This window comes from Bos grunniens, chromosome 5 (assembly GCF_055505025.1).
Source record: "Bos grunniens cultivar Pamir isolate PY7600 chromosome 5, Bosgru_T2T1.0, whole genome shotgun sequence".
Classification (NCBI taxonomy): Eukaryota; Metazoa; Chordata; class Mammalia; order Artiodactyla; family Bovidae; genus Bos; species Bos grunniens.
The window spans coordinates 36,296,383-36,313,781 of NC_141169.1; the positions used below are offsets into that span (position 1 = coordinate 36,296,383).

At 37.6% G+C, this 17,399-nt stretch overlaps 1 protein-coding gene across 4 annotated transcripts in view; it reads left to right on the forward strand.

Moving 5' to 3' along the window:
- NELL2 (neural EGFL like 2) overlaps positions 1-17,399 on the forward strand; it is a 507,676-nt gene that overhangs the window by 211,072 nt on the left and 279,205 nt on the right. For all 4 annotated transcript variants that reach the window (XM_086399811.1, XM_086399808.1, XM_086399809.1 and 1 more), the window contains 6 exons: positions 3,054-3,227; positions 3,318-3,414; positions 6,307-6,379; positions 6,550-6,632; positions 8,110-8,238; positions 9,942-10,044. In XM_086399811.1, coding sequence (XP_086255937.1) covers positions 3,054-3,227; positions 3,318-3,414; positions 6,307-6,379; positions 6,550-6,632; positions 8,110-8,238; positions 9,942-10,044 — 659 coding nt within the window. The remainder of the gene's footprint in view (positions 1-3,053; positions 3,228-3,317; positions 3,415-6,306; positions 6,380-6,549; positions 6,633-8,109; positions 8,239-9,941; positions 10,045-17,399) is intronic.

Sequence of the window (17,399 nt, forward strand, 5' to 3'; positions counted from 1 at the left end):
TAGAGGAGGAGACCAGACCAACAGCAGTGGTAGAGTTCTTGCCTCTATGTGTAAAAGAACAGAAGGTATATAACAACAGGGCCATGTGTTTGCTGATGTTATTTTCTTTTAAAATGCAAACACCTACCTATCATTATAGAATTCACTAGTCGAGTTGATTAAATAATGAATACTTGTTTCCAAATAACAAGATAGAAAGGACTCTCTGGTTTCTTCTGTACCAAAAACCAAACAAGTTGGTGTTTTATTTATCTTTAATAATTTCTACACATATTTTGTATACTTGAATACTTAATTTTTTATCTTAACATAGAATTTTACTATATATGTGTGTAAGAAAGTATTACATTACAGAAGAAGGAGAAACTTCAGGGTTATAAAAATATTTGAGAGATTCTTCACATCCTTTCCCCCCAGTTGTACTCCCCTGAGGTAACTACTGTTAACATTTTGACATATATCTTCCTTGATTTTTTTTTTCCCTCCATATACACACAGTTTTGTCAAGCTAAATGAGATCCTATAGAGCTTTTATTAATATAATTAATAATTAACTATGGCCTTGTTCATGTCAGAATTTCGTTCTTTCAGAGGGTGGTATAATGTTCCAGAACATGGATGGATTCCCCTATGAGTGTATGTTGTGGTTGCTCAGTCATCCAGTCATGTCCGACTCTTTGCAACCGATGGATAGTTGGTATTTTATCGGGTTTTTAGTGACAGTGACAGGATTCTCACTTTTTTTCTTCTCTACTCTCACCAGTCTTTGGTTTCCTTTGCTAGTTCTTCCTCAAAATGTTAATGTGTCATTCAGTTCAGTACAGTTCAGTCGCTCAGTCGTGTCTGACTCTTTGCGACCCCATGAACCGCAGCATGCCAGGCCTCCCTGTCCATCACCAACTCCTGGAGTTTACTCATACTCATGTCCATCCACCGACATCCACCGACTGATGCCATCCAGCCATCTCATCCTCTGTCGTCCCCTTCTCCTCATTCACCTATTATAATTCCCTAGGTAATCCCAGTGCCTTCATGGCTTTCAATATAGTTTATATGTCTATGACTCCCAATTCCTGTCTCCATATGAACCTGTCTTCATCTCAGACTTGTGGATCTAGCTGTCCTCCCTGCATGTCCTCTTGAATGTCCATTAGGCACTTTAAACATAACATGCATGTGTTTAAAAGTTGATTCAGTTATCCTGTTCTTAATTTGAGAATGCCTTGATTTCTTTTTATTTCTGAAAGATAATTTTGTTGGGTATATAATTCTAGGCTAATAGTTTTTTCTTTCTTCACATGAATAATACTTTGCCACTTCCTTCTGGCTTTCATTGTTTATTTTAGGGAATTCATGACCATTCTAATTTTTTTTTCTATACATAATTGTCAATTTTTTTTCTCACTACTTTCGATGTTTTTTTCTTTATGTTTAGTTTTCAGAAGTTTAGTTACGATCAGTATTTTTTTGAGTTTATCTTGTTTGGGGTTTGCACAGGTTCTTGAATCTGTGAGTTTATATCTCTTACCAAATGTGGAGAGTTTTCAGCCATCATTTCTTCAAGTACTTTTCAATTTCACCTTCTTTCTCCTCTTCTATGAACTCCAATTATAAAAATGTTAGAGCTTTTGTTTTAGTCTCCCAGGTCTCTGAGACTGTTCTTTCTTTTTAGTCTATTTTCTCTCTACTGTTCAGATTGGATAATTTTTGTTCTATCTTCTAATTACCTGATTCTTTTTTGATCCCCTCCATTTTTGCTGTTTAGTCCATCTCTTGAGCTTTTTATTTCTGTTATTGTATTTTTTCAGTTTTAAAATTTTCTTGGTTCTTCTTTTTTTGGTGCTTCTATTTCTTTGCTGAGGCTTCTTCTTCTTCTTTTTTCATTTGTTTCAAGTGTATTGAAATGTTTGTAGTTGCTCTTTTTTTTATCAATGCTTATTTAAAATCTTTGTCAATTATTTTAACATCTCTATCATCTTGTGGTGTTGATATCTATTGATTGTCTTTTTTCATTATATTTGAGATCTTTCTGAATCTTGGTATGACATTGATTTTTGATTGAAGCCTGGATATTTCTGTATCATATTTCCAAACTTGGATTGAAACCTGGTTATTTTTGTATAATGTTCTGAGACTTGGATCTCATTTAAGCTCCATATTTTATCAGGTTTTCTCTGACACTGCTCTGGCAGAGGCTGAGTGGGTGTCATCTTGTTACTTCCAGGTGGAATTAGAAATCCAGGTTCCCTACTTGCCTTCAGTTGACAGTTGAGGCAGTACTTTTATTATTTCTGGATGGGAAAGCGGAATCTCCACCTCTCCCCAGGGTCTCTACCAGACACAGTGGTAAGGATGCTGTCATTACTGCTGGGTGATGATGAAAATTCTGACTCCCACTAGGCCTCCTCTGAGAGGGCAGTATGCTTTGTTACTAGGGATGGAACATGGTCTCCACTGATGCCATGGTTCATCTCATTAACCTTGGCTGATAGGGTTTAAATTCTTGGCTCTCTCTCCTTGGCTTTTGCTGACACCACTCTGGCAGAGGTGTTGCTCACATGATTCCTACCTCAAAAGACTGGAAATCTATCACTTAGCCTTTGCTGACATGTTTAGGGATAGAGTCATAGCTTTTCCTGTGATGCTTGGCTGGAATAGAGTGGTTGTTCTCTAAAAATGTTTCTCTTTACGGGCTTCTCCTTTTTTTGGTATTTTAGCTAACACAAGTAGGCTTTTGGGAGGAATTGTTTTGTCCACATCCATTGCTATTTTCAAGTTACTGATTTCTTCAGTTCCAAGACTGAGATATATGAGGCAAAAAGAATACCCAGAACACTGACCACTCTTTTGTTACTTGGGCCCTGAGTTCCCTAATTTTTTTTTTTCCATCTCTCAGATTCTCCTTATTGCGTGTTTTATGATATACTGTTTAGTTGTACTTACTGGGAAGAATAGGAAAAGTATGTCTATCCCATCTTTCTGGAGACAGTAGTCATGTCCATCTTTTTTGAACTTTGTTTTCAGTGGGCCCCATGTAATTCTTCTCTGTGCAGGTACCTGGAACTGGAAAGCAGTGGCCATCGGAATGAAGTCAGACTTCACTACCGCTCCAGCAGCCACCACCCTCACACAGAAGTGTTTCCTTACATTTTGGCTGATGATAAGTGGCACAAGCTCTCCTTAGCCATCAGTGCCTCCCACTTGATTTTACATATCGACTGTAATAAGTAAGTGAAGTGTTCTCAGTTCAGGAAACAGAAGAGTCTAAGAAGTAACAGTTAATGCATATCACTTATCTGATGTTTTTTTTATTGTAGAATATATGAAAGAGTTGTGGAAAAGCCTTCCACAGACTTGCCCCTGGGCACTTCATTTTGGCTGGGACAGAGAAATAATGCACATGGATATTTTAAGGTATATTTTGACTAATATAAAATGTAAATACAAATGCTTTCTAATGAGCTTCTAATGAGTTTTGCTTTTTATGGTGTAAGCAAAATAAATAGATTTATGTAGTGTTTTTCCTACTGGTGTCTATTTCTGTTTTATTTTTTTAACACTGATGTTTTATTTAGCTGGTCAACTCTATTCTCTTTTATTTTTTTTTTCTTAATGAATTTGAGCTTTAGATATGACAGAGGTGATTAGTCTCTCAAGGCTCAATCAGGGCAGTTAACGTATTCTTGAAATTAGGCATTCAAAATAATAAAAATCTAAAATGTTAATATACAAATAAACTCTCCACTTTTGAAATATAACCTTTGATGATGCTTTCATAAGGGTGTTAATAATAGAGGTTTAAAACTTTTCAATATTCATTACTCATAATCTCCTTGTACTTCTGAAAATGAGAAAGGAATACATATAATAATATATGCACAAATCTGTCAAGGCTAGAAAGCAGTTATAATTGATATCTTTTTCTTATTGTCTATTTAGAGATATACTCTGTAGAACTGCATCACAGGATCTAATGGACATCCCATTTAACTCTGTATTTTAAGGATGAGGAAATAAGGTCCAGAAAATTGCTTGACTACCAGCTCATAGCTTATTTTCCTCCAGTGATTCTGACACTACCTATCATACAAAAGTTAATTTTTAGAAGGTGATAAGTGATGTGTTTAACTTATGGATTTCTGGTTAGAGAAGGTACAAGTAGCTTGAAAGTTGTGTTCTAAGAAAGATTTGTAAACCTTGAAAGGGGTTTTATTTACTTTATTAAAGAATATATATATATTTTTTTGCTGACAACACAAGAGACTTTACTGAGAAGAGGTGACCTGGCAGAGAGCATGAGTGTAAGGGAATCCAGGAGAAGTGCTGTGCCACATGGCTCACAGTTTTGGGTTTTATGGTGAAGGGATTAGTTTCTTGGTTGTCTCTGGCCAATCATTCTGACTCAGGGTCTTTCCTGGTGGCACATGCGTTACTCAACCAAGGTGGATTCCAGTGAGGAGGTGGGACCTGTGGTGTCTCCTTTTGACCTTTCCTGACTTCTATGGTAGTCCAGTATTAAGAACCCATCTTCCAGTGCAGGGGGTATAGGGTTCCATCCCTGGTCATGGAACTGAGATCCCATGCTCTGTAGGGCAACTAAGCCCGAGCACCCCAACTAGAGAGAAGCCCATATGCAGCAACCAAGACCTGAAGCAGCGAAGTAAATAAATAATTTTTTAAAATGTGTTTTTAAAACTTAATTAGACTGTTATCTGGTAACCAGGTGCTTTGACTATGTTATTTCATTGAACCTTAGTCTTGTTGCAGGGCCTTTTAAAAAAAATCTCTTTTACACATGCATAAACCTGTTCAGAGAGGTTAAGTAACTTGTCCAAAGTCAGTCATGGGGATTTGATCCTGTGTTTGCAAATCTTGAAAAATCAGTGCTCTTCCCACGTGGTGTGCTAGGTCACTCAGTCATGTCCGACTCTTTGCAACCCTCTGGACTGTGTGTGGCCCACCAGCCTCCTCTGTCCAAGGGATTCTCCAGGCAAGAATACTGGAGTCGGTTGCCATTTCCTTCTCCACTTTTTCCACATATAAAGGATAGCAAATTTGTGCTCCAGGTATCAAGTTTCTCTTCTGTTTAATCATGGCAGTCTTTCTCCTGGAGCCCGATGTGGCCTCAGAAACCTTCTCACACATCAGTTATGTGTACTTCTCTAGAGTTGGGCATGGCACCAACCATAGAACTGTACATGGAAGCCTTGCTTTCATTTTGATGCTTTCAGATGATAGGAGATTGTTATGTACAGGTTGCTTCTCTAATCCAAACCCCAAACAAACAACAGATACAGCAATTGCCATGCAGTATACTTAAATACTGACATTCTTTTTGTACCACGCTATTAATCTGATTAAATATGTAGAAGATATATAGGCCAGGATTTGACTGGTAAATCTTTGTAGGTACATCAAAATTGTCTTAATAACATATTGGTACTCTGGTCTTGGTCACCTCTGTCTTTAAACATTCTGTTTGCATTTTTTAAAGGGAGAAAGTGAAATATTAATTAAAATATATAAAGATGATGAAGGAAGAAAATGGAGTGATGAATGAAAGGGACATATAGAGTATCTGATGAGGTCTCTACCTTTTGGCTATTGCTTTGAGAGTCTTGTGAACCGGAAGCTAATTATATCTTAATGAGGAAGGATGAATGTAAATTTCACATATAAACATGTGATGTGAACTTCTGTGTAAAATATGTCATTTCAAGTTGGCATTTTAAAAAATTTCATGCTAAACTTTCTGTATTCCCAAAGACTCATTACTCAGTCTTGCTGTAGCTGTTTAATAAATGTCTTATCCTTTTTAAATTGAAGAATTCACTTTAAAAGATCTAACTGAGAAATGAGAAATACTCAAATAAGCATTGTTCTTATGACTTAGTTTTTCTCTTTTCTTCTTGATGATTGTAGTTAACTTAAAATTGGTATCAGTTTTACTGTTGCTGAAACCTGAAGTGATTTTCAGGTTGATTTTTAAAGGTCATTTTCAAGTATTTCTTCAGGCTAACTAAAAATAGCTTCCCCAAATACATGACTATTGCCTCTTAATTATATCTTGACATTTAATCTTAAGGGTTTAAAAATATTATCAATAAGAAAGTGCATGGGTAATCATCTATTTTGCCTGATGTTTTTCTTTCCCTTTGGTTTGAAGTCAAAGCCATGTATTCAAAATATTTTTTTCAGGGACTTGGGTGAGTCTGTCCTATAATGTTTCCCTTCATGAACTTGACTATTGAACATAATTTGGGTAGATGAAAGTAATACATCTTTTTAAAAATTTTTCACACACAGGGTATAATGCAAGATGTGCAATTACTTGTCATGCCCCAAGGATTTATTGCTCAGTGCCCAGATCTTAATCGCAGTAAGTCCATTAGTTCTCTCACTATGTAATGAAAAGTGTGCTTCTTGCTTAATTTTGTCCAAAATGTCAGTTTGCAATTGGAGTTCTCATGTATTAGTTGTCAGCATAGACTTAACCAGATTGAACTCCTTATAAATATAACTTGACTGATGCTGTGTTTGTGATTCTAGCCTGTCCAACGTGCAATGACTTTCACGGACTCGTGCAGAAAATCATGGAACTGCAGGACATTTTAGCCAAAACATCAGCCAAGGTAAAAGCTCCTTAGAAATAGAGTGTGGGGGAGTGTAGCTCAGAAATCCTTGAGGTTTCCTACAGTTTCTTTTATAACCACAGTTGTTCACCTTTGAGATTTTTCTTATCCCCTACTGTGTACTTGAACTGAATCAAAATCCCTGCTCAAGGAAGGGGCTTATAAATATTCAAACCCAAGCCATCTGTATAACAAATGACTCAGTAAATCAAGAATGAGGCAGATTACTTGGTTTTTACACTGCTTACTACAATAGGATTTATTGTTTAATTTAGTTTTTATTATTATTTAGGGTTTTTTTTGCAAGGAAGGAGACAAGAGGATATTGTAAAGAATATGGACCCTAGAATTATGTCAGGGAAATGGTCACACAAAAGCTTTCTACCATTGTGTTACCATTGTAGGATCATTGGCTGTCTTAACCATGTGTCAAATTTACCTGTAGTTTCACCAGGCTGTTGTCATGTTGCATAGCAAATACCGATGACCTAAAAGTTATGTTGCATATGGATGATTTGTTTCTGACAAATGTAATGTCTAAAATTTATGTTTGCACTTGAGCAAACATAGCCATGAAATTAAACATTTTTAAAAATGGAAAATGTTTCTCTGTATTGTGTATGATGCGATTTTGACTTAGACTTCTTTTCTGTTTTATCATAAATCATACAGCATACTTTTCTCTGCTTCCCCCCACACACAAAGTGAAGTGAAAGTCACTCAGTTGTATTCAACTTTTTGCGACCCCATGGACTCTACAGTCCAGGGCAGAATACTGCAGTGGGCTCCCTTTCCCTTCTCCAGGGGATCTTCCCAACCCAGGGATTGAACCCAGGTCTCCCGCATTGCAGGAGGATTCTTTACCAGTTGAGCCACAAGGGAACCCCCACCCCTACCCCCCTGCCACACTCACAAAGGCAGGAGGCAAATTTACTACCAGAAGAGGAGAAAAATCCTTTCTTTTAAATTAAAGGCTTAAGTCATTTGCAACAGCATGGGTGAACCTAGAGATTATCATACTAAGCAGAGTAAATCAGAAAGAGAAAGACAAATACCATATGATTTCACTTGTATGTGGAACCTAAAATATGACAGAAATGAACTTATGTATGAAACAGAAAAAGACTCACAGAAATTGAGAACAGACTTGTGGTTGCCAAGGCAGAGGTGGGTGAGGGAGGCATGGATTGGGAATTTGGGATTAGCAGATGCAAACTATTATATAATATACAGAATGGATAAACAATAAGGTCCTACTGTATGGCGCAGGGAACTATATTCAATATCTTGTCATAAACCATAATGGAAACAAATATGAAAAAACAAATTAAAGCCTTAAGTATATCTGTAATAGATGATGAGCATAGCCATCATTACTGCTATTCACCTAAAAAGCAGTCAGATGCCTGTTGGAGTGTTTTGCCTTTCTGTGTCGCTGGAATGCTGAACAATACAAACCTCTTCCTTTGTACTGCAGCTGTCTCGAGCCGAGCATCGAATGAATAGACTGGACCAGTGCTACTGTGAAAGGACTTGCACTATGAAGGGAACCACCTACCGAGAATTCGAGTCGTGGACAGACGGCTGCAAGAACTGCACATGCCTGGTATGGCTTCTGCCGGAGTTCAGACTAATAGAACTCAGATGCCCCTACTCTTTAAAAATGTATTAAACCAATGTCATCATGAAAATTTCAAGACCCATTTCTTCAAAACACAACACTGAAGTGCCAGCAAACCCAGTCAAATCTGAAGAACCGTGTATTGCATTATTAAAGACACTTCCTAGCTTATAAAGATTATTGTGTTTTAAGAATGCTATAAAGTTTTAAGTTTATTGTCCACATGTGAAGGTAATGATTTAAATTGGGTCAGTAAAAGGATTCCCAGAGGATTCTATCCTGGTATCCTTAACTTTACCAGGGATTTCCCCCTCATGTTTTTATTAACACATTTTGATAAAGCTAAATGAAATGCAACAGGAAATACTGTGACCAGATTTGGCTGTATAAATAAAGTTATTTAGCTTTAAAAATTTACCAATACAGTGGAGTATAAACTGTAGAGTTTAAATAAACATGATTTCTCTAATTGTTCACTAATTAGGTAGAATGGTTAGAAAGTTTAGTTACTCAGTCATGTCCGACTCTTTGCGACCCCATGGACTATAGCCTACCAGGCTCGTCCATCCATGGGACTTTCCAGGCAAGAGTACTGGAGTGCATTGCCATCCTTCTCCAGAGGATCTTCCTGACCCAGGGATCGAACCTGGGTCTCCCGCATTGTAGGCAGACGCTTTACCGTCTGAGCCACCAGGGAAGTCCCAAGGTAGAAGGTAGAATGGTTGGTGTATTATTATTTCAAACATATAAGTTTATTTTCAAAGAAAAGTTCAAAATGAGTTTGGTTTTGAACTTTAAACTCCACCTGAATTATTTGTGAAAACTGGTTGGCTATAAAGAGGTCAGAAGTCAACATTTTTTCCCAAGTTCATCTAGTTTACTCGAACGTGGAACATCATGATGTTAAGACGGTCAAAGTTAATGGTGAAATAACGGTCCATGTGCGTGTGTGTGCAGGCTTTGTCCGATTTCTATTTAGAAACATATTCCTACCAAAATTACATTTCACAAATATAATAAAACCTTTGCAACTTGTTAAATGGGTGACCCAAATCAAATTGAGTAGTAGTGTGGTGAAGTCATAGTTTTTTGAAAAGACTAGAAAAGCAACTAAACTACCTGGGAGTTCTGGGTGACCTTCAGGAATCAAATTCACTGAGGTACCCTTTAGGTTGGTACCTCTTATGATAATTGTCAGCGTCCATTCATGGTGGTGGTCTGTTTGAGCTCAAATATCCCTGGGAGGATTTTTGCATCCTGAAACTGGGTCTCCAGCATGGCAGCTGCTATTTCAGAAATTTTGTTTGTTGATGCTAATTTTGTGAGTCATCTGGGGAGACATAAGTACCCCAGGCTGGCTCTCAGCCTGCTGTTTCCCTGCCAGTGGTACCCTTCCTTCCACCCCTGTCCTCACTCACTTCACAATAGGAGGTGAGACCTCTAGCTTAGTTGCTGAGCAGAAGATGGGGTCAACCACCACCTGTGTTATGACCCAACTTGTGTTACTGTGGGTCTCTGTATATGGATTTTACTGTAATTTTACTGTTAAATTATGGTTTTACCAAAGAGAATAGTGATATTTATGACATTTTACGTGAAGAATTTGAAATTTAAGAAACAACTTAAAAATACTTGAAAACTACCAAACTACAACTTGGAAATTCTTTAAAATACTGTTTTCTTCTCAGAATGGAACCATCCAGTGTGAAACTCTGATTTGCCCAAATCCTGACTGCCCCCTCAAGTCGGCTCCCGCATACGTGGATGGCAAGTGCTGTAAGGAATGCAAATGTGAGCATAACTTTTATGGTGAATATTTTCTTGGCAAAACTAAAGTTTGTATTAATAAATATCCACCCATCATTGGTTTAATCTGGGTAAGCTAAATAGCTTTGAGAAATGATGAAAATAGGAAGAATCCCTTCTTTATTTTGGTTGGGCAGTTCTTTTCCACTTAAAAATATTGTATTCTAGCAAGAAAATTTTTCTTTGAGGAATCTATTCTGTTTAGTGACATTAGTAGCAAAAATATGTAATCAACTTTGTAGAAGATATTTCTCTAATTAACAGTGCTTGATACAAATACCTCCCAACTAGGTTAAGAATAGTCCACACTCAGCCAAGATAACCAAGAAAATCCGTGATACAAATGACCTTTACAAAACTCGCTGTATGTCCAAATCACAGAAGTGCACAGTGGTATAGAATAGTCCAGTGTGGACGGCCATGGCCTTGATCCATAAAAAGGTGCTCATGCCATTGAATGAAGAAGCTGTCTGACTTTCAGCGTCTGTTGTATACAGTTCACTTCTGATGTCTGAAAATGCTCTTTGAATCCATAGCTATCATTAAATGGGTTCTATACAATTTACTTAGTAAGAGAAAACATTGCATCTATATTACTTATATTTTAACAGTTGCCTCAAGTCCTTTTTAAAAGTAACATTTAAAACTTAGCCTTTTTAAAAAAGCCAAGAAATAGTATCATGTGAAACCTGGGTTGTCATAAAATTTGTAGAATATATAGGGGTATGTAGAGTTAGTGTTAGTCAGTCGGTTGTGTCTGACTCTCTGTGACCCTATGGACTGTAGCCTGCCAGACTCCTCTGTCTGTGAAATTCTCCAGCCAATAATACTGGAGTGGGTTGCCATTCCCTTCTCCATGGGATCTTCCCAACCTAGGAATCGAACCTGGGTCTCCTACATTGCAGGTGGATTCTTTAGTATCTGAGCCATCAGGGAAGCTCAGATAAGGCTACGTAAGTGCCATCTAATCTTGCACATGTGTGTACACCCAAGATAGAAGGAGAGGAAGAGTAAGGAGCTACTTTTTCTAGGGTTCTTTATGCTTACCTTGCTCTGCTGATGTTGCGATACCTTACTCTTCCCTACATAGGGTGCTCCTTCTGGTGAGAGTGACAAGTTATTACAGAAAATTCAGGAAGTCACTTTGTAGTTTACTGATTTAATTCCCCCAGGAGCTTATTTATATTTAATTTTGTTAGACTTTACTTTGAACCAATCCATTTCACGAGAGTGTATTAACCTAGTCACCCAGTGTATTAACCTAGTATATGAACCAGGAAGGGTTATATATATGTCACTAGCTAATTTCCCTGGTGAGGGGTAATCTGAGTTCTTCCTTGAAGTTGTATTAATAATGAAAAGCTTGTACCAACATTCTGTGGTTTTCTTTGTAGATGCGTGGAGGTAGAAAGAAGAAAGGTCCTCTATAGGACTTTATATTGGTTACGTGACAGTAGCGGGAGTCAGTTTTTGCTTTTCTTTCTTTCATCTTTTCCACTGATACTTCTATATTTTTACCTATGAGTATGATAGCTTTGCATTAAGTGATATTGATTTTATTAGAAACAGGCTGATTGAAATAATGAACCATCATGATAGATGAATTAGTCAGAAGTTGTAAATTTTAGTTGTGGTTTTACCATTTGTCTCTGTTACCAACAGTAAGCTGCCTATTAAATCAGACTATGCTTGAAATCTTCTTCACAATAATGTAGTTAGACTTAATTAAATGGTAAAATATTTTTAAATTCATTAATGCAAAGTGCTTCTGGCAGACTTTGGTGTTAATGATTGGAAATCAGTTGTATTTCCTACATAAAAGTGAAAGCTGCACCTGAGTGACCAGTGAAAGGACCACAGCATCACTGGAATTTGAGTCTTTCATTTCATACTGCTGAAAAATAATGAGGATTAAGTGACTGTCTTTTTGGTCACATTCAGTGATATGAGTGCCATGGAATATAGAGAATTTGTGTCCCAATATTGAGCTGGCATGCTATTTTTAGTAAATACCCGTAGAGTTTTTTCATAAGAGAAATAAGTATTTAGGTCATATGGTAAATATTAGAGATAATTTGGGATTGTGTCTCTGCATGCACAAATTTTTTCATTTAAAAAATAGAAATACATAACTTCCTATTGAGTAAATTTATACATGATATAATTTATCCTTTAAAAAAGTATACAATCCAGTATATTTTAGTATGTCTATAAGGTTGTTCAACCATCACCACTACCTAATTCCAGAACATTTTCATTGTGCCAGGAAGATACCCTCTAACCATTAAGAATGATTCTGTACTTCACTCTTCTGCCACTCCCTGGCAACCACTCATCTACTTTCTGTGCTTATTCGGGGCATTTCATATGAATGGGATTAAGCAATATGCACATGCATAAATTTAAAAACAGTCACTAAAACATTTCAGGAAATGTTCTCTTGAAAAGTTTTGCAAAAAATATTTTATAAAGGATAAATAATATTCAAAATAAATTTAATAATAATTAGCTGACTTGTTTACATAGTTCAGGTCTTCATGTGCTAAAAGTAGGAGAAGCCAATGGTTAGACGGATCTACAATGTTCTGTGTGTGTGTGTTTTACTGTTATGTACGAGGGGAACAGTATCATTTTCCTATACTAATTTTCCCAGTAGAATCAGTGTTATAATTTATGAGAACTTGATTTCAGTGGAATACGAATTCTATGTTTTACTTTTTAAAATACAACCATAGCCTTCCTCTTCCACAGTGCCCTCATTCAGTCTTCAAAACTCTTTGCTCAATAGCCTCTTTTAGTTCAGTTCAGTTCAGTTGCTTAGTCGTGTCCGACTCTTTGTGACACCATGAATCGCAGCACACCAGGCCTCCCTGTTCATCACCAACTCCCGGAGTTCACCAAAACTCATGTCCATCAAGTTGGTGATGCCATCCAGCCATCTTATCCTCTGTCATCCCCTTCTCCTCCTGTCCCTAACCCCTCCCAGCATCAGAGTCTTTTCCAATGAGTCAACTCTTCGCCAAAGTACTGGAGTTTCAGCTTCAGCATCACTCCTTCCAATGAACACCCAGGGCTGATCTCCTTTAGGATGGACTGGTTGGATCTCCTTGCAGTCCAAGGGACTCTCAAGAGTCTTCTCCAACACCACAGTTCAAAAGCATCAATTCTTCGGCGCTCACCTTTCTTCACAGTCCAACTGTCACATCCATACGTGACCACTGGAAAAACCATAGCCTTGACTAGACGGACCTTTGTTTTCAAAGTAATGTCTCTGCTTTTGAATATGCTATCTAGGTTGGTCATAACTTTCTTTCCAAGAAGTAAGCGTCTTTTCATTTCATGGCTGCAGTCACCATCTGCAGTGATTTTGGAGCCCCCCAAAATTAAGTCTGACACTGTTTCCCCATCTATTTCCCATGAAGTGATGGGACCAGATGCCATGATCTTAGTTTTCTGAATGTTGAGCTTTAAGCCAACTTTTTCACTCTCCTCTTTTACTTTCATCAAGAGGCTTTTGAGTTCCTCTTCACTTTCTGCCATAAGAGTGGTGTCATCTGCGTATCTGAGGTTATTGATATTTCTCCTGGCAATCTTGATTCTAGCTTGTGCTTCTTCAAGCCCAGCATTTCTCGTGATGTACTCTGCATATAAGTTAAATAAGCAGGGTGACAATATACAACCTTGACGTACTCCTTTTCCTGTTTGGAACCAGTGTGTTGTTCCATGTCCAGTTCTAACTGTTGCTTCCTGACCTGCATACAGGTTTCTCAAGAGGCAGGTCAGGTGGTCTGGTATTCCCATCTCTTTCAGAATTTTCCACAGTTTATTGTGATCCACACAGTCAAAGGCTTTGGCATAGTCAATAATAGCCTCTTTAATGACATAAAATTAACAAAATATATTCTGTAGTGAGAACAGTTTAAAGAGGTTAATCATTTATTGTTTGGAAGCCTTTGGAAGGTAAAAACATGTAACCTAACACTGAATGTTGTCTGCCAAGACTGAAACGAACAACACCAGTACATGTGGCCAGTCATTTTTGGTGTTCTTTATTTAACGCTTTCAGCCTTGCTTCACCAACGTTGTTTGTGCAACACTGGGCAGCCCTGTTTTGTAGCCTGCTCTGTATGTTTCCTCTGTAACTTCAGCTCTAGCCTTTTATCCAAATATAAATACTGTTGAACGGTAGGAGGGTTGTTATTTTGGGAGAGAAGTCAGAGAGAACCAAACCTGTCACGGATCCTTATTTGAATCTACGTAAGCAAAGTGTTGGAAGGAGGGGCTTAACTTTTATGCCCTTATAATTGAGCTACCATGGTGGAGTTAGGATGAAATCCAAAGGCAGGGCTGCACCAATGCCAAGCCATTAATATATTAATAATCACAACTATAACAAAGCCCTAGCTCTTCCTCACGTTGGAAGGCATGTACTTTGCTCCCCATTTGATCTTTATAACAACTGTATAAAGTAGGCATTGTCTCCATCTTCCTAATTAGAGGGATTACATGACTTGTCCAAGAACACACTTCTAGTTAGATGTTCCAGAGAAATTCTATCCGAAAGTGCTGTGCTTTGCCAGCCTACTTCCCTCGTTAAAAGCATCTGCTCTAATTAATCTCAGTGATCTACCTTCATCAATTGGTAGCTTACCATACAAAGGCCATTAGAGTCCTGGCTAAGTCTAGGTGAAGTTACGATGTAAACAGAGTTTGCCTTTGTCCATTTATCTTCTCCCATTTCAGCCACCACCACTGTACTGTTTATTCCAGTCACAGGCTCTCAACTAGTCAACAGTAAGATGGACACATATTCAAGGCAGCCCCAGAAAATGTAACTGTACATTTGTTCAGTAAATGTAGCTGTTTATACTGATAAGCATTTTGGGTGACATTAAATCTGAAATAGGATGAAGTCAAACTAATTAAAGTACATAACATCTCAACCCATTTAAAAATTATCAGAAAACAATCCATTATAATTCTATGAAATAGAAAGCTACTAAAATCATTGAACTTTGAAAAAAATTTAAACTATTCTGTGCATTCATTTTATTTTATTTCAGTGAACTGTAGATTCAAGTTTGAACAGAGTACTGCTTCACAGTAAGGTGATTCATGAATACAGAGAACCAGAAGCAAATGAGAACTAACATTGTAATGTCTTTTACAGAAAAGGCTATGTTTTAATAAACTACAACAGGGAAGGCAGATTTCCTCTCCATTTCTAGAAAGGCAACAAATACAGGAAATGTGAATGTGACCATCAAAATTGTTTGGTGCTCGCTTGTAGCCATAGTTATTTTAATTGATGTTTTCTCAGAGGACATATTTATATGAATAAATTATAATAATTATTTCAGTTGATTAAAATCAGAGTTTGAATACATAATCAGTTCAGTTCAGTCACTCAATCATGTCCAACTGTTTATGACCACATGGACTGCAGCACACCAGGCCTCCCTGTCCATCACCAACCCCCGGAGCTTACTAAAACTCATGTCCATCGAGTCGGTGATGCCATCCAACCATCTCATCCTCTGTTGTCCCCCTCTCCTCCCAGCTTCAATCTTTCCCAGCATCAGGGTCTTTTCCAATGAGCCAGTTCTTTGCATCAGGTGGCCCAAGTATTTTAGCTTCCGCTTCAGCATCAGTCCTTCATGAATATTCAGGACCAATTTCCTTTAGGATGGACTGGTTGGATCTCCTTGCAGTCCAAGGGACTCTCAAGAGTCTTCACCAACACCACAGTTCAAAAGCATCAATTCTTTGGTGCTCAGCTTTCTCTATAGTCCAACTATCACATCCATACATGAGTACTGGAAAAACCATCACTTTGACTAGACTGACCTTTGTTGATAAAGTAATATCTCTGCTTTTTAATATGCTGTCTACGTAGGTCATAGCTTTTTTTTCAAGGAGCAATCGTCTTTTAATTTCATGGTTGCAGTCACTATCTGCAGTGATTTTGGAGCCCAAGAAAATAAAATCCATTACTGTTTCCATGGTTACCTCATCTATTTTCCATGAAGTGATGGGACTGGATGCCATGTTCTTAGTTTTTTGAATGTTAGAAGCCAACTTTTTCACTCTCCTCTTTCAGTTTCATCAAGAGGCTCTTCTTCACTTTCTGCCATAAGCGTGGTGTCATCTGCATATCTGAGGTTATTGATATTTCTCCTGGCAATCTTGATTCCAACTTGTGCTTCATCCAACCTGGCATTTCTCATGATGTACTCTGCATATGAGTTAAATAAGCAGGGTGCCAATATACAGCCTTGACGTGCTCCTTTCCCAATTTGGAACCGGTCTTTTTTTCTATGTCCCTAATTGTTGCTTCTTGACCTGCATACAGATTTCTCAGGAGGCAGATCAGATGGTCTGGTGTTTCTATCTCTTGAAGAATTTTCCACAGTTTATTGTGATCCATACAGTGTTCTGTGTTGATTAGACATCGTACAGTTTTAAACTTAAAACACTGTCAGCTTAGGTAAAATGGACTTACCACTCCTTTTGAGTGGTTAAGCATGTGGGTTATAGAGTTAGATTTTCTGGGTTTGAGTTCTGGCTCCACTGCTTATTAGCTTATTAGCTGTGCAGCTTTGGCCAAGTTACTTTACCTCTCCCAGTCTCAGTTTCCTCATGTTATATCTCAGGGTTGATGTAAGGACTGAATGAATTGTAAAGTGCTTAGAACAATGTTAGCTATTATTCCTGTTTTTATGAAAAGAATCATTTATTTTTTTTTATTTATATTTTTATTCAATCTAGTGAAACTATCTCATTTGGTTATAGATCTTAAAACTGCACAGGACCTAGAGATCTTCAGAGCTGCACTTTGCTTTTGTTGAGGTAAATAGGGACAGTGTAAAACACGAACAATGAAGCTAGGGAGGTTAAATGACTGTTCTGAGATCAATTATTTTGTAACGTAAGGTTATATTTTTTCCCCCAAGTTCTGTGCTAACACACATTACTACTATCTTCAAGACCATTCCTCCCTCAGTATTTTGGGTGGGTCTTGATCAGGGTTGACACTTGGAACCAATGCATTATGTATTTTTTGGTGTTTGGCTTTCATTTAAACTCACATTTGCAAGATTCATCCATATTTTTTTGCATGTAGATGTTGATTTTTCATGTTTCTTGTTGTGTATGTCCCATTTGTGTTAATATATCACAGGCCAGTCTGTTATTGAAGAGTGAGTCAGGTGGTTTCCAGTTTTTGACTCTATAAATGTAAATGTGATGTACATGTTTTTGGTGTCGTGCGTGCCTGTTGGATATTTACCTTAGAGTTGTTTGGGCACATAGTAAAGCTGTTTCATTCTGCAACAAAACTG